The 18,320-nt window shown below is 40.6% G+C and overlaps 1 protein-coding gene across 1 annotated transcript; it reads right to left on the reverse strand.

Annotated features, from left to right (window-relative positions):
- Nucleotides 1–381: 381 nt before the first annotated feature.
- On the reverse strand, nucleotides 382–3,678 carry LOC137945544 (protein NRT1/ PTR FAMILY 4.5-like). Its single transcript, XM_068791482.1, has 5 exons — nucleotides 3,597–3,678; nucleotides 3,256–3,473; nucleotides 1,537–1,977; nucleotides 1,307–1,428; nucleotides 382–1,186 (listed from the first exon to the last, which is right to left on the reverse strand). Exons 1-5 carry the CDS (start codon nucleotides 3,676–3,678, stop codon nucleotides 382–384), a joined length of 1,668 nt encoding a protein of 555 aa, XP_068647583.1.
- Between the last annotated feature and the right edge of the window lie 14,642 nt (nucleotides 3,679–18,320).

Consider the following 18,320-nt stretch of genomic DNA (forward strand, 5'->3'; position numbering starts at 1 on the left):
TAATCAATAGATGCATTTTATCACACCAAAAGACACAAATCAATAGATGCATCTTATTACACCAAAAGACACTACTCAATGGATATATCTTATCACACCAAAAAACACTAATCAATAGATGCATATATTTTCGGCTTTGTTAAACCACCTGTAGTAAATTGGCAATATTTTTTTCTAGAGAATTTCAATTCATTACAGCTTAGAGAAATTCTGAGCATCAACGAAGTGGTAACACATAACTTCACTCATGTGTCACAGATGATGTATCTTATCACTTGTGAAGAACACATTTGAGTTGTTTGTTGATATGCAATGCAAAATGCATTAATGCTTTTTCTTTTTTTTGGCTCTTCACAATATATGGCAATTGTTTGAGAAAATCTAAGCAAGCAGCAAATGAGGGTTGTGACGATATACGTATCTCTTAGCAAAATACAGGTAACTCAAAAAAGCCACCGTTCCAATGAAAGCAAGTAACCAGTAATAGCGGTCAAGGTAATTCTTGTTCAAGTTGTTGCCCACCAACCACCCCGTCTGTCTATTCACTAACTGAACAAGAAGAGAACCCATGAAAGAAGCCAACCCGATCACGCACCAGAAAACGGCTGTACCCAGTGATTTCATCCCCCTTGAAACTTCACTGTTGAAGAACTCTAGCAATCCAACAAACATAAATGCATCCGTCGTGCCCAAAGCCAGAAATTGAATTCCCAGCCACATCACTGACATGGGCACTTTGCTCTCTGTTATCTCAACTATCCCATGCGCTTCTGCTATCTGCTTTCTCTTCCACTCCACAATGCCGGCCAGAAAAGCAGCCACCGAAGTTGCCACAAAACCCACTCCAACGCGTTGCAGGTGTGTGATTCCTGATCTGTAGCCCGTGATGTTTCTCGCGGATGGCACGAAGAACCGATCGTAGGCTATTAATAGGATCATCTGGAGGACCACCGGGATTAACAAGAGGCTCGCCGTCGGAATCTCGACGGGTCCGACCTTGGTGTCCATGGTGCTGCCTTGCTGGACGGTGAATGTGATGAGTTGGGGAATGGACATATAGCCGAACACTGCGCAGACAAAAATGGGAAGCATCCGGAGGACGATCTTCGTTTCCTCCACCTGGCTTAAGCTGCAGGACGACCATCTGCTTTGGTTTCCTTGAGAGAATGAAGCTTTATCGAGCCACCTTGGTTTAAGGTCACCATAGTATTTTTAACAATTAGAGTAACAAATTGAAAGCTCCATGACTTCATTAAGTGTAAGTTTTTAACTAATGACTGAAAAGATTCCTATAGTGGATACTTACTTGAGGCCCTTGGTGTGTGCTAGCATTTCCCCTTCCTCCTCTTTGTTGACAAGCTCCAGCAGCAATTCCTCCCCATTATCAGATAAAACCAGTTTTCTGTTTCGAAATGCAGCCACTAAAACCTAGAAAGTAAATCATCTTATCAGAGCAGTGGCTTTGTGATCAGACATGTATTAAGTTACGGAATATCGAGGAGTTTTTTTGCTATCGATCTAACACTCGCAATTCACCTGCAACATTCGAGTGAGAGGACTACCAATGGGGCGTTGATATCGATAGAAGGAGAACCCAGCTACGAGGGTCATCAATCCCAGCAACATTGCCCCTGCCGAGAGCGCAAAACCGTATTCCCAACCAACGTTGTTCGCGACCCACACTGTGAGGGTGAAGCCCACGAGCGGTCCAGCCAGACAGCAGAAACCGTACCAGTTGAAGAAGCTGGACTTGTGGTGTAATTCACCCAGGTCTTCGTCGTCGAATTGGTCGGCACCGAAGGACTCAAAGTTTGCACGTAAACAGCCCTCGCCAAGGGCTACAGTGTACATGGCTACGTACAGCAGGAGAGCTTTGTAGCCGTCAACGTGTTGGCAGCCTCCGAGTGGTGAAGAAATGTCGCAGCTGGGTGGCTGGAGTGACGGGAGATGGGCCTGTATGGCCAGCAAGCAGAACCCCTGCACACTGTGCCGTTCAGCACTTGTAACGAGCTCTCTGCCTCAGCTATTTGGTTAGGATTAACCATTGCATGGCCAGGGTTTTTCACGAGACCTATATAGGGTGTTATTGGTTGGTTCTTGAACAAACTATAAATTATGGTACCTACTTTATAATTTAAATGTTAGTTTAAAGTCTTAAAGGCTTCAATTTAAGCTGTTTTAATCCTATAATTTTTCCTTGTCCTATACATGGCCCTGTTAGTGCTTTTTCTAGGAAATGTTGGAAAAACATTTCTAATAGAAATATGTTTTTAAGGACTAATAGTGCCTCATGTTTCTGGGAAACACTTTTCTAGCTAGAAATTTTTATGAGGAAAATCATATAATTTTTCAGGTAAAATTTTCCAACCAATTTTGGCTAGAAAACTACATAAATTTTTTTTAATGTATTCGATAATTAATGTTGTACTACCTTCAGCACAAGGCAATTTTAAAGTAATTTTATATTTTAAATTTGATTTTATTAAAAAATTTATCGGTTAAGTATGGTAATGTATGAGTTTTTATTAATTTCCAGTTATTTTCCATGGAAAAAGGTACTAACATGTTCATTTAATTTTCTTTGAAAATTTCTAAAATTTTCCATGTAATATCTATTAAGACACTAATAAGATTTTATCTGAAGGTTTCTTAAAAATGTGTATCCTATAAAAAAATATTTTATGTTTTTTTCTGAGATATAAATCTCTAACTAGGGACACTAACTGAGATAATGACATTATTGTAAGCAAAAAGGAGTATGAAAACTTTCAATTTTTTTCAAAATCAAGTTTGGGTTAATGCAATTTGCAATCAGATGATGCCATGCCATTATGGATCCCAGACCCCCACAAATGGAATTTTTTATAACATCTATATATAATATCAGACGTGACATCCTCCCGCCTACATGTTAATGGACAATAATTGTTTTTCTTAACACAAAAATACAGTAAATAATGCTTAAAAAATAAACTGAATCATTAAATTAACCAGTCGTCCAATTCAAATTATGTCAGCTCTTACGAGGTCGTCCGATAGTTAGTGGAGACTTTGGGGCTCTATTCCGATGACCTCCGTAAGTATTAGCTTCACGTCCCCTTGTTTGTCACAGTTTTATACAAAATGATTTTTTAACCATTTATGAAGTCTTTACCCTTATATTTTCTGAGTCGATTCTAAGGAATCAGTGTTATCCATTGAAGAAGAGGACTTCGGCAATCAAGAGAAAAGAGGGAGAGGGGAGAGGAGACTTACCAGGAATTCGATGGGGCCGAAGATGAGTATAGTTGTGAATCTGTTGATATAAGAATCGGAAAGGCAGCCTCCCAGGAGGGCAGACAGGCAAGTACCACCGATGAACGTGGTGACGGTGGAGGAAGTGGCGGCCAAGTCCATGTGCATGGTCTCCCGAAGGTATCCTACCATGTCCGTAGTGGTCGGCACGAATGCCAGGTTCGACATCACAACTATGACTGCAAACAACGAATAATTTTTGGAGTTTCTTCAATCTCAGTTGCAGATTACAGTGATGACTGTAAGTATTTGAAGGAAGAAATGGAGAAACAGGAGACTCATGAAGGAAGATATTGACTTACCGTAGATAAAGGCTGCAGCTCTTCGCCCGCCATGTTTCCCTTTGTTGATTGGGTTGCCTCTCCAGTCAATGAAGCCTTCCATTGCTCCTCTTCTTCTCTTCCTCTAGCCTGTAAAGAGATTTAGATTTCTGTTGAGCCTTACATGCGTTTTATACTGCGCTTTCTCCAACTCCAAAAGGTCGCCTCTTCCATCGGGGAGCTTTCAGTTCAGAGTCGAAGCCTTGAATTTATGGAGTGGGAGTTTGCTTTCATAGTTGTTTTTGTTTTTTTATTCATATCGGTACGATGCATTAAGATTGATTAATGAACTCCTATTAATTGTCCATTGGACATGATTATGAGCATAATTAATACTATCAAAGAGATGCTATTCTGATTGCCGATGACCAATACGAATAGACAATGAGTGGATGACCATCTGTCGTATCTCCGCGAATATAGAAGGATTTCATCCTCCTCGAATGTGGTAAGTGTTCAGACCCATAAAGAAGGAATTTGAATTCGATGTTTCTACTTTGTACCAAGTCGGCCAGATTGGATCTTCATTCTGACTGGAATTACAACTCCGGTGAACCAGCGGATTGAACCACGTACCGATTGCCAAGTATTGATTTCCTTATTTAAATGTTAAATTATTCGCAGTGGGCAGTCCATGATCAACAGTTCCTGTATTTTATTTTATTAATAAATAGTTTGTGGCATTCCAGAAGGAAGTTTTCTTCAGCAGGATCTCTTCCATTCGTCGAACGCCAATGAATGTGGATTGTTCACGCATCAAGAAAGCAACCGCTTACAAGAAACAATGAGAAATCTACGAAGCGATTCAGATATTTCAGACTCAAAACTAATATTAAAACGGTTCATGACAAACACCGAAAATCAAATAGTGATCCTGTGACTCCTGGATAGCCTTCGCCGGAAGATGTATCAGGGAAAAGGAGCATATGAGAAATCTTAGCCGGCCCCCGCCTGTTCTTCAGCTTGGGGTTGATGTTCCTTTCCGAGATCTTCTTCTGAATTTGCCGGAGATTATCCCCACTCCGACGAGGCTCTCTGGCCCAAGTACACCTCGTCGGACATGTGAGTGAATATGATCTCAATTAACGCCACTCCCAGCTTGGCGGTTGGCCTCTCCGGAAACATCACCCGTAAGTACTTGTCTGGGGCGCGCACGTTCGGGAGTTCCCTCGACGGGGATGACTTGCTGGCACGTTGAGGAACGGTTGGAAGGGAAGCCCGCGTGTGCGTACTGGTCGAAGTTCACTGAGGCGTGCAAGGCTGAGGCTATCCGTGTAAGGGTCGTCAATGCGTTTATCAGATTGGAGATTGAATTCAATTGGTACCACCACGTCTCGCCGGACTTGTCGCCGTGGCCGATGAACCAAATCTCCGTCCTCCATGACTAAATTTCCGTGTCGGTCACAACGGCGGCGTCGTTGAGGTAGTACAGGGAGCAGTTGTCAGAGACCCAGGTCTGTATGGCATTTCATATCTCTAAACCATCGGCGGCGTAAGGTAATCCGTGAAGAGCAAACCGGACGCCGGAAGGTTTGCCGGTTTGCGAGGGTCTTCGACGGATATTCGCCTATTAATTGGGTACGGGAAGGTAATGGTGGAACTACAGAATGGAGAGGCGAAGAGTGGTACCTCTTGAGTAGATCAGAAGGAAGACCCTGCTCGTCGAATTTCCTATTGCGCTCCTCAGCAATCTTAGACCTGTGATCTCGGTTATACAGCACCAATCATTTGGGAAGTATTTCGTATCTCTGCTACCTTCCGAAGATAGATATCTTCTCTGCTGCAGGCGTCGGTTTCCCAAGAAGAGATACGGTTTATGGATAAGAGGACACTGTATTCCCGATTAATCTATGTTACAACGAAGACACAAATCCGAGCATAATAAAACGAGAATATCAACTACGAAGTATATATCAAATAGAGAAATCAAATATGAGCATAAAATCAAGGAAATCAACACAACATCACAAGAGGAAACGATCTTAGATGGTTCAACGACAACCTACATCCACGGGAGGAGACAAAAATCCACTAAAATCGGAAGGGGGTGAAGCTTTGCGGCTTGGAGTATACAAAATCGAGCTCTGATCTTCCCTCGACGAAACCCCTCTTTCTTCCCGATGAAAACCCCAAATTCTCGTTGTCTCAACCTCAAAACCCCAAATCAAAGAGCCCCCGATTTAATCTCTTAATCGGGTCCCGACGCGGATCCGAACCGGGTCGGGTCAGGTAATCGGATTCAAGACACCCGATTTACAAATCTCCACCTTGGCTTGAATTCGATTACTCCTCTCTGAAAAACTGAACCTATCTATTACCATCTCTACCTTGCCTCTTAGGGCATCTGAATTGAGCAGCATCACTACCCGTGACAGCTTCACGGTAGTTAGAGAGCTCTGGAAACTAAACGGTCTCTACCACAGGCAATGCACAAGCGACCATGTCGGCATAGCCGTACTTATCACCCTCAAACTCCACCTGCTCACTGATATACCCTAATCGAATATTCCACAGACGAGTCGTGTCAATATCAATCTGAAGATGAGGAAACTGTTGCAGTACCTATGACTGTATTGCCCTGAAGCACATAAAGGTTTCCAACCTTTTCCCTTTCATCACAATCAGTGTACCTATATAGACCTCTAAAAAACTCCACCTTCAGCTATATATATGCAACCAAGGGAAACAAGAGAACTTAGAGAAAACAAAATTTGGTACATGTCGAACTTCTTCAAAATCCTCACTATACCGCCATACATCTTGATCTGAACTGTTCTAATCCCAGACAGTTTTACAGGGCAAAAAATCCCCATCAAAATTGTACCACCATCTACCGACTGATATGTCGTAGAAAAGATCCTTGATAGGACACATGTGGTATGAGCGGCCCGAATCAAGTATCCACTCAACCTGTGAGTGTGCAGCACTCAACTGTGAGAACATATTCTGAACCATCAGAATGATCTTCAACAACGCCAACAACCTCTTCCTTTTCTTCTCTTTCCTCCTTCTCTTGGAATTTTGGACAGTCTCTAGCAAAATGACCCGGTTGATGACAATAATAGGACTTGCCCCATTTCCCTTTGACTTCAGCCTAGAACGGCTACTGCCTCCAGAATCACTTTCCTTCGTTCGCCCTCGAACAAACAAACCATCTTTTTACTCCTCGCTCCCACTGGTAGACATCTTCTTCCTCAATTCGTTAGAGTATAAAGATGCCTTAACATCCTCCATAGAGACGGTATCGTGCCCATGGAGTATAGTCGTAACTAAGTGCTCATAGGATGGGGGTAAAGAGCACAAAACAATCAGTGTTTAATCCTCATCTTCAATGGTAACATCTATATTTCTCAAATCCATAACAATCTTATTGAACTCATTAAGATGGTCTTTGAGAGATGTACCTTCTTTCATCCGAAGAGTGTAAAGGCGTTGCTTCAAATACAGCCTGTTCGTGAGAGATTTAGTCATATAAATGCTCTCCAACTTCAGCCACAAACTAGCTGTGGTCATCTCATCTGCAATTTCCCACAAAACCTCATATGTCAAACACAACTGAATGGAACTAAGAGCTTTGATGTTAAGATCCTCCTTGTCTTCTTCTGACATCGTAGCTGGAAACTTATCATTTCCATTAAATGCTCTGTGGAATCCTTATTGTACTAACAAGCCACGCATTTTCATGCGCGACAAACTGAAACTCATTTGCCCATCAAATTTCTCTATTGTATACTTCGCAACCATAATTACCAAAATACCCTCGATCACAAAAAAATACTTAGATGCTTAAATATTCTCTCTGGACCTCTCTGATAAACAAGGTCTCTCTCTTTTTTTTCACTTCCAGAATCCAACACCGAACAGTGCCCCCCAAAAAAAAAATTCTTCCCTTTCGGCACTACCAGAAAACCACCAAACGGAAGCTCGGGACAGAGAACTCTCTTCCCGTCAGCGGAAACAGAAAGAGACACCTGAAAATCCAAGTCGACGCTAGAAAACCCTGCTCTTATACAATTTTTTTACAACGAAGACACAAATCTGAGCATAATAAAACAAAAATATCAACTACAAAGTATATAATCGAAGTGAGAAATCAAATATGAGCATAAAATCAAGGAAATCAACACAACAGCACAAGAGGCAAACGATCTTACGTGGTTCGGCGACAACCTACATCCATGGGAGGAGACAAGAATCCACTAAAATCAAAAGGGGGTGAAGCTTTGCGGCTTCGAGCATACGAAATCGAGCTCTGATCTTCCCTCGACGAAACACCTCTTTCTTCCCGACGAAAACCCGAAATTCTCGTTGTCTCAACCTCAAAACCCCAAATCAGAGAGCTCCCGATTTAATCTCTTAATCGGGTCCCAACTCGGATCTGAACCGGGTCGGGTCGGGTAATCTGATTCAAGACACCCGATTAACAATCTCCATGATCCAACGTGCTCGTTGTTTTATTTCTGGAAAGTTTCTGCTCGAAGTTGGTTTGCGTCTTATTGTATCTTCTGAAGTTGTTGGTATCAAGCTTCACGGGATCTCTGTTTGATCCCAACCTGGTAATCAAAATCAGCCTATTTTCAGTGTAGTAATTCTATTATTTTTGGAAGTTCTTCTCTAGCAACCAGAGGTACATTCTGTCTATCCTCTCGGAAAACACTTTCTGGTTCTATCTCATCGCCGATGGGTTGCAGTTTTGGGGGGAGGAAGATGCCAGCCATATTAATTATTCCATCATATCTTCGCTGCTACTGTCCGCTGGTTTAGAGTTGAGGAAAATTTTAATCCGCTGGTTCTGCACGAGTCTCGGACCGGACCCACCAAAGTCAACCCAGCAAACCCATCTCGTTGTTTTCAAGCAACACCAGCATGACCGAGTCAACTCGACTGGGTCAACTCAGATCTAGGTCACGTGACTCGGCCCACTTGTTTTCTGCATCGGTTATATGGGTCCGGGTTCCAAGTTTTATACATATTTCTTCCGCGATTCGGCTATATTGGTCTTCTATTTGACTCGATTCCGTGTCTTCGGCCGAATTATTATTTTAAACATTAGCAGATTATTCCTTGGTTCAACATATTATTTGGGGCACAAACTCGTAGAGGATTATTTTATGGTTTTTTTGGAGATTTTCATTATTTGGTACGTGTTAATGGGCCCAGACCCATTTCAGCTACTGTTATTGTGTATTTTTGGATGAAACATTATTATTGAAGGACTTCTCAATTGCTGATTTTTTTTCAACATGGGCTATTTTGATGATTAAGAAAGCCTAGGTGTCCCCAAAATATTATCTTCTGGGTAATTACCCGTAACCCCCCTTAATTGGTATTTATTACTCTTACCATTTGAGAGTAAGTGTCTTGTGGAGGGACATGGTGGTGGAGGAGTTTGATTACACTTTTGAGCACGGTGTAAAGACCCACTACCGACAAAAGATAGAAGTGTGCCCTACATCTAGCATGAGTTATGACTACAGTATGGAGCAATTTCTTATGGCTTAGAGTGATTTTACTCTCACATATCTTAAGCCAGTTGGGCCTCATGGAAGAGACTACCAGTTAGGGATGACTTCAAACCGAGCCGGCTGGCGAGCGGCTCGAGCTCGGCTCGATTCGGTATACCCGAATCTCGAGCTAAGTTCGAGATCCGGGATCGACTCGTTTAAATTACCGAGTCGAGCTCGATCGAATCAAGGTTTGGCTCGAAAGCTCGCGAGTCGGCTCATTAATTTAATGAGCGGCGCAGATTCGAGGGAGTCGGGATCGGGGAGCGGGACCGGAGCCCCGAGCGGAGCGGGAGCGAGAGTGAGGGGGAAAAAATATTCCTCCTCTCGACACCGCCAAGCCCCTCCGGCCGCTGCAATGGCAGCCTCCTAGCCGGCCGCTTTTTGCCTTTCCGTCGCCGCCAATTTTGTGGCCGCCGCTCGATTTCTTCCCCCTCTTCTGGCTTCGCCTTTGTTTCTGTCGCCGCAGCTTCCGTCATCGCCGACGAAATTTTCCCTCGGCGTCGTTCCTCGTCTCGGCGGAAAACCGAACCCAACAGATTACCTAGGTTACCTAAGTTAAGGGGAGAAATAATTCCCCCTCCCAGCACGCAAAGATGATTTCGCACGTGCGAGATCATAAAGTGAAAAAAAGAAACTTTTTCTTAAACTCTCCTTCCTCATGGCTCTTGAAGAAATTAAAAGTACATTTTAGTAGAAATAAGTTTCTAGGGACTATTAGTGTCTCATGTTTTTTGTAAATATTTTTTTAACTGAAAATTATAATTAAAAAATCGTATAATTTTCTAAGTAAGATTTTCTTGCCAAGATGGGCTAGAAAATCGTATAGAAAATTTTTAAATAAGTATTTGATAGTTGATGATGTACTACTTTAAGCATGAGGCAATTTTCATAGAAATTTTGTGTTTGACATTTTATTTGATTAAAAATTTATCGATAAGTATAGTAATATATTAGATTGATTATTAATTTTCATTTATTTCCCTATAAGAGGCAATAAGAGGTCCATTTAACTTTCCTAAGAAAATTTTAAAATATTTCTTGTAATTTTCTAATAAGTCACTAATAGTAATAGGATTTTATTTAAAGGTTTTTTTGGAAATAGAACATTTCTAGTTTTTCCTAGAATATAAATTTTCAACTAGGGGCACTAAGGAAGCCATAGTAAATTTATGGCCAGATTCAAAAATTACAAAATAAGCTAGACAACATTTGGAGTAAAAAAATTAATATTGGTGCGTTCTAATCCATTATTGAAATTCAATCCTGAACCTCCCCCATCATTCTTTTTTAAAATGTATGCATAATTTTATATATAATTTAATTGACATATATTTTATATAGAGTATTAAATATAGGTTAAGCTCAAACTCAGCTAGAGCTCGGGTTCGAACTCGGTTAAAATTATTAGGCTTGAGTTCGATTGCAATTTTAGGTTGGAGAGGCAAGGGTAGGCCGAGCTCGAGTTCAAAATATTTAAATCACGCTCGGCTTGAACAAGGTTCGAACTCAGCTGGATTCGATGCTACCCTTATGCCCAATTTTAAGTAGAGCTCATTCCCAATTTTATGTAAAATGTAAGCATAATTTTATATACAATTTATTTGACATGTATTTTTTGAAAAGTTTTAAATGAATGTTGAAGCTCGAGCTCGGCTCGAACTCTGTTAAATTATTAGGCTCGAGCTCGATAACAATTTTAGGCTCGAGCCTAGTCTCGGCTCGAGCTCGAGTTCGAAATATTGAAATCAAGTTCGGCTCGAACATAGGTAAGTTCAGGCTCGGCTCGGCTCGATGCCACCCCTACTACCAGTGTGAGGGGGAGTGTTGAAAGATATAGAAGACTGCCATTTTATACGAGAATATCTTATACAGATTTTGCAGTAAGCGGGGAGTTCATAATGTTCTCTCACCCCCAGCTTGAGGGGGATTGTTGGAAGATGGGCCCATGCCCACACGACCAAAGAAGACCCACATATGTAACTGTGTTGGAAGATGGACCCAAACCCATAAGACCAAGGAAGGTCCACACATTCAAGAGATGTAGAAGATGGTCTCAAGGCCCATAGATCAAGGAGAAGGCCCATACAGTGATGCAAGGCCATTGATTTCACTCTTGTAAAGGGGTAGCCCTAGTGTTCTCTTTATAATTTGGGGGGGGGGGGGGGGGGGGGGGGGGGGGGGGGGGGTGGGGGGCTGTTGGGGTGTTATCATTAATCATCCGAGAAGATCATCAGTTGCAGTCGAGAGGGTTAGAGAAAAACCACTTGTAAGTGTGTGCAATTTTTCTTCTAAACTATTTCATCTTCATAGTGGATTACTACAACGGAGGAAAACAAGACGTATTTTCATCTTTAGGCAAACCTGTATAAATCTTCTTGTTATTTTCATTGCTTGCTTTTTTTTTCTGTGATTATTATTATTGCTCTCGTTTCTTTGGAATTAGGGTGTCTAATTCCTAACATCACCTTCTTCTATTTTTTTTTTTTTTTGTAGTTTTCTCTTGGCTTTCATGGGTGTCTTTGTATATTCCTTTTCTCGCTAAATTAAATTCTTGCTCTTTTTCAAAAAGTTGATATGGTGTTTGTAAAAAGTCCTTTATTAGTATTTTTCCAGCTTAACTTATGTTTTGAGTCATGTTCTAAATGAAAAAAAAATTACTTCTTGCTACGTCAAGCTTTCTTAAGACTTGGAAAAGAAAACAATATGTAGTAGAGGTAAGGCACCAAGCCTGTGAAACAAAGGCCTAGATAGATGAACCCGAATTATGTTGAGTTTGTATGTATAGAAGGGGACAAAGAGATTGAACAAAAGCTTATTAAATAAGAAATAAAACGAGGCGAGGGTATTTTGGTTTGTTGTTGCATTGATGGCCTCAATTTCTCTCTAATTTTTTGGAATTTGCAACTAATGATATTACATTGTTTATGTAAAAAGTAAAGAGAGAGGAGATGAGGTGAAGAGAGAACAAGAGACGAGAAAAGAGAGTGGAGAGAATGGCTCAAAACTAATCTACATGGGATGGTGTGCACCTCCCCAAACTTATTTATTAAGTGAAAAAGTAAAAATTATAACTATACCCCTCACTTAAGTGAAACCCTAATCTTCTTATATCTTATTTACATGAAATTTGGAATATAAGCATAATTCAACATGAGGAACAAGATTACATCAAGATATAAAAGTGAAGGTCATGTGAAACAACTAAATTGCCTTTGTAGTTGTTTTTCAATTATTTAATTTTTGGTGTAAACCTTGAGCAAAACTAGAGATAAAGCCAGATGTCTGAGCTTTATCTACAAGTGATTGAAACTTGTGGTTATGCCTTAGATTGGGACCATTTTTCAGGTATTTTGAGGAATGTTGTTGTACATCATTTGACTATGGCCCTATTTCTTGTTGTATTTTTCTATATTGATTTTCAGGACTCCAAGGATTTAGTTCATGGAAAAAAGGAGAGACGACATATTGGGAGAAAATAGGAAGAAGAAAGAGATTATGAACCTGTGTCTTAACTCTCCATTGAAGCTCAACTTATAGATGAATAAGATTACAATATTATAATAACACCCCTAAAACTAAACTAATTACATCAATGCCATCTTTATGAGATGACTCTTTATTTACCATCATGCCATGACTGTGTGGGCTTGTGGACCTTCTTCTTGGTCTATGGGCCTTGAGCCCATCTTCTACCTCTCTTGGATATGTGGGTCTTCCTTGGTATGTGGGCTTGAGCCCATCTTCCAACATTCCCCCTCAAGTTAGGGATAAAAGAACATCATGAACACCCCAACTTGCTGCAAATGGTATATAGGATTTTCCCGTATAAAATGGCAGTCCACCATATCTTCCAACAATCCCCCTCAAGCTGGAGGTCTCTTTTTTCCAAGAGACCCAGCTGGCATAATATAAGGGAGAGTAAAATCACTCCTAGCCGTAAGACATCGCTCCATACTCCAGACAAATAGTCATAGTAAAAAATATTTTCCACTCAATTTTATAGGAAGAAAAGTGGCCTTACTGTGGGGCATAGAATCTACCCACTTTCTCAGGGTAGCTAAAAAAACACCTCTTGGGTGAACAATAGACTTGACTCACGTTGGATGTTGGGAACACTCCTATCCTATGTAGGTAGTGGGTCTATAGGCATTGCTCAAAAGTGTAGTAATAAACTCCTCCATCATAGTGTCCCTCCATAGGGCACTGACTCTTAAATGGGAGGAGTAAAACTGCCAAATAAGGGGGTAAAAGGTAATCACCGAAAGATAATATTTTGGGGTCACCGTGGGCTTCTTCTTCATCAGAATAACCAATGGTGACAATAATCATCAACTGAGAAGTCCTTCAATAATAATGTCTCAATTAGAGAGACACAATAGCAACAATAATCAAGTAATAGACCAATATAGCTTAGTCGCGAAAGAAATAGGTTTAGCACTTGGGACCCGGACACGTATAACTGAAGCAAAAAAGAAGTGGACCGAGTCCTGTTAACCCAAACCGAGTTTGTCCAAGTTGACTCGGTCATGTTGGTGCAGCTTGACCCACCCGAGTTTACTCATAGAACGCTTAGTCCGAGTCGCTCGGCTCACTTGGTCATTGGTACGGGTCTCTTAGTAGATTAAATCAACTTACCTAACTTGCCATTTTAGTCTAGAAATAGTCATCGTCTTCTATGCTTGCTTTCAAATAGTGCGGGACAACAGGCAAAGAGACAACATCCGAAATAGAGATCTCAGAGAAGTAGTGGCGAAGAAACAGCAAAGGGAACTTTTTGAAATAGATCAATCCAGCAGTTGTCTTCGTCCTCTTGAAGCCGCAACCAACAGTGATAAAGACGAGCCAGAGGATTTTCCGAAATAAGAAACAACACCAGGAATCAAGTAGAAAACCGGAGAGAAAATCCCGAAGAAGCAGAAACAAAAAAAATCTTCTGAATATGGCAATTAGACATCAAAATCATCATAAACTCAAAATTATTTTCTAGATTGACAAGCCAGCGAAGATACTTGGATTGACATCAAGATAATGTTCGAAAAAAATGTCTTATGTTGAAGAGAAGATATGAAAGCCTCTTACATAACTCTCACAAAAAGCAGCCTCATAGAGCTAGAATTAATATGGTGGAGTCTTACAAGAGTCTCACAAAAGGTGGTTTCACAGGAGAGTCTTAGTTTAAAGGTGTTTTAGTTATGTTAGTCTTCTATTTATGTTGAGTTGTTTAATTATGTTAGGACTTATCTTTAAGTGTTAGAGTTTGGGTGTAAATGGGACAAGGGTAGTTTAATTGTAATTGGACTCTAATACTTTCCTCTATTATAAATAGGGGTTTATGTACTCTGATTACATCCAGTCAATAAAGTTTGTCTCTTTTCCAGAAACTCAACATCTTTGTTACTTGTTCCAAAGCCATCAGAAATCTACCTCTCATGGCGAAGTTGTAGTGGCAAACATTTCGCAATCTATACCTTTCCATTTTTCTAAAACAAATTCTCCTTTGGAATGCTTCCTCGACTTTCGTTGTTAGGAATTAGACGCTCTAGTTCCAAACCAGCGAGAGAAGTAATAATAATCACGGAAGAAAGGAAAGGCAAGCACGAAAAACAAAACAAGATTTATACAGGTTCACCTCAAGGTGAGGTTACGTCTTGTCTTCCGCCACTGCAGTAATCCACTATAGAGATGAAATAATTTACAAAATAAATTGCATACACTTACAAGTGTTTTTCTCTTACCTCTCTTGGTCGAAACTAATTATGCTGCTCGGATAATCGAACCTGAATAGCGGCGCCCCAAATATAAAGAGGAAACTTGGGCAACCGCGATACAAGAGTAAAATTCCGCATACCAACTCAGTGTACGGCGTTAATTAGGTTCCACAACTTAACAATCTCTTACTTGGAGACTAATCCATCATCAATATCTCCTCTAAAAAACTTCTCAATCCTCAGAGAGAAGTCCAACTGAAGTTGCAAACAACTTCAGTTTCTCAATCTTAACAGTCTTTGTCAACATATCAGCCGGATTCGAATTTCCTTGAATCTTCTCAAGTTCTAAGACTCTATCCTCTAGAGCCGATCTGATGAAGTGAAATGCCCCAATATGTGCTTGTTCTGGCATGATAATCAGGATTCTTTGCTAAATGAATAGCACTCTGATTGTCACAATACAACACATTCTTCCCATGCTTGGGACCTAATTCTTCCCAGAAAGACTACAACCATACCATCTCTTTGTTGGCTTCGGTCACGGTGACATATTCTGCCTCAGTAGTGGAAAGATCAATTATCTTATGCAACTTAGAGACCCAACTAATTTTTGTACTACCCAATGTGTATACATATCCAGTGGTACTCTTCCTGTCATCAATGCTTCCAGCCATGTCATCTACATAACCTTGTAATCCCAAGTCTGACTTTCTGAAACATAAAGTTGAGTTTGTTGTGCCTCTCAAATACCTGAGAATCCACTTCACTGCTTCCCAATGTTATTTATCTGGATTACTCATATATCTACTCACAACTCCCATTGCATGAGTTATATCTGGTTTAGTGCACGCCATGGCATACATGAGACTGCATATAGCAGAAGCATAAGGCACATTGGCCATGTAGGCTCTCTCCTCCTCTGTAGAAGGTCACAGCTCCTTAGATAGCCTAAAGTGACTAGCCAAAGGAGTACTCATTGGTTTTGCATCATTCATGTTGAATTTGCTCAGCACCTTCTTCACATATTATTCTTGTGATAGTTTCAAGACATCAACATCCCTAGTAATCCTCATCCAAATGATTTGTTTTGCAGCCCCAAATCCTTCATTGCAAACTTCTTAGACAACTCCCTTTTCAACAAGCTCTATTTCATGTTTGCAAACACCTATTATCAGAATGTTATCAACATATAGCAGTAGAATAATGTAGGAGTCATCAAGCTTCTTCACATAACAGCAATGATCCGCCTGGCACCTTAAGAAACCATTACTACTTATAAAGGTGTCAAAATTCTTATATCATTGTCTTGGAGCCTGTTTAAGACCAAACAAGCTCTTTTCAAGTTTGCACACCATTTTCTCCTTTCCCTGTGCTTTGAAACCCTATGACTGCATCATGTAAATTTCTTCCTCCAAATCATTATGAAGAAAGGTTGTCTTTACATCCAACTGCTCTAAATGCAAGTCTTCATTTGCCACGAGTCCAAGCACCGTTCTAATAGTAGACAATTTCACTACTGGAGAGAAAATCTCAGTGTAGTCAATGCCTTCTTTTTGTTGAAAGCCCTTTACCACCAGTCTTGCCTTGTACCGCTTGTTGCCATCATGTTCGTCTTTTTTTCAGTAGACCCATTTATTCTGCAAAACCTTCTTCCCTTTAGGTAAATCTCCTGAGTTCAGTCACATGAATGTTCAGATTTACTTCGAGGGGTATATTTTCCTGGTTTTCCTGAGCAATACTCTCCATTTAAATAACTGGAAATCTCTCAACTGAATCACTTCAAACTTCTTGGCTTCATCACTTGTGCTCTAAGACTCTTTTCTCAACTTTTCTTTATATAGGACACCTTCATTGAAGGTCACGTCCTTGCTCCTAATAACCTGACGACTTTGGTCATCCTAGAAGCAATAACCGAACTCGGTACCACAATAGCTAATAAAGAAATATATCTTAGATTTAGCATCAAGTTTACTTCTAATAGCATAATCAATATGAATATAAGAATCACAACCAAAAATTTTCAAGAAATAAAGGTTTTACCCCTTTGCCACTCCAGATCTCTTTTAGTATTTTGTAATCCAATGGTGTTGAGGGGCCTCTGTTGATCAAATAGGCAACGTTGCTAATATCCTCATACCAGAACATCTTTGGGAATCCCACATGTAATCTCATGCTCCTAGTATGCTCGTTCAAAGTTCTATTCATCCTCTCAGCCACACCATTCTGTTGGGGTTTTCAAGAATGGTCTTCTTCATCTTGATTCCATTATTAGCATAGTGTCGCTTGAAATCATCACCTATGTATTATCTCCCATTATCAGACTACAAACACTTTACCTTCAAATCTATCTCATTCTCAACCATTGCTCTCCATCTCTTGAATGTATCAAAGACATTAGATTTCTTTTTCAAGAAATAAACTCATACCTTTCTGCTTGCATCATCAATAAATGTCACATAGTAATTTGAACCACCAAGGGAGGTAATAGCTTAAAGCCCCCACACATCAATGTGAACCAACTCCAATGCTATTGTCTTTTGCCCCTCTCCAACCTTAGAAAATCTAACCCTTTTCTGCTTGATGAAAATACAACCTTCACACAAATTGTTGTTTATAGTTTTCAACCCTGGTAGCTTCCCTTTGGACTGAACTGCTTTCATTCCCTTCTCGCTCATGTGACCGAGCCTATAATGCAACAAGACAGAATTAGTAACAGCATCAACTACTGGAAGTGATGTAAAGAGTTCCAGTTTTAACTCCTCGTGCAACAGTTATAGCTCCCTTTGTGACTTTCCAAGTTGCACCATTAAAATTCACATTATCACCTTCATCAACAAGTTGCCCTATTGAGATCAGATTACGCATCAGTTTTGGTACGTGCCTTACCTTGTGAATATTCCACACTATCCCGTTTGACATCCTCAAACTGACATTACCAATACCAACAATATCCAAAGGTTCTCCATCAGCAAAATACACCTTCCCATGATCTCCAGCAACATAATTACCATGATATTGTTAAGCACCTAGCCAATAGTACCCAAAAGACCGGCCTGGTAGGTAGCGGAAAGCCAAAGATCATAACATCACACACCCCTTGGAGAAAGAGCTTGCCCTCAAGCTCTTACGATCCGACGCTCAACAAGCTCCTCTGTTATGAGCCGACGTCCACGACGGCCCACTCTAGTGATGACCCACTCTATAAACACCTCTAGGTCGCCCCCTCCAGGATTTGAACTCGCAACGTAAGTTGTGGCTCTGATACCAAATGTTAAACACCTAGCCAATATTACCCAAAAGGCCGGCCTGGTAGATAGCGGAAAGCCAATCACTAAACCCAGGATCATAACAGATCTCACATTCTGTTGTGGTGTGAAAAGAAACTCCTGGTTCTAACACCCAAGAGTCAATAGGGCTATAAACCAACCAGAGTAAAACATTTTTTACCTCTTCAATCACCACATTTGCAACATCATTTTTCTTTTCTTCCT

The sequence above is a fragment of the Aristolochia californica genome, unplaced genomic scaffold (genome assembly GCF_029961685.1).
Source record: "Aristolochia californica isolate CCGP_79_NKW_82.1479 unplaced genomic scaffold, dmAriCali1.0.hap1 SCAF_1, whole genome shotgun sequence".
Lineage (NCBI taxonomy): Eukaryota > Viridiplantae > Streptophyta > Magnoliopsida > Piperales > Aristolochiaceae > Aristolochia > Aristolochia californica.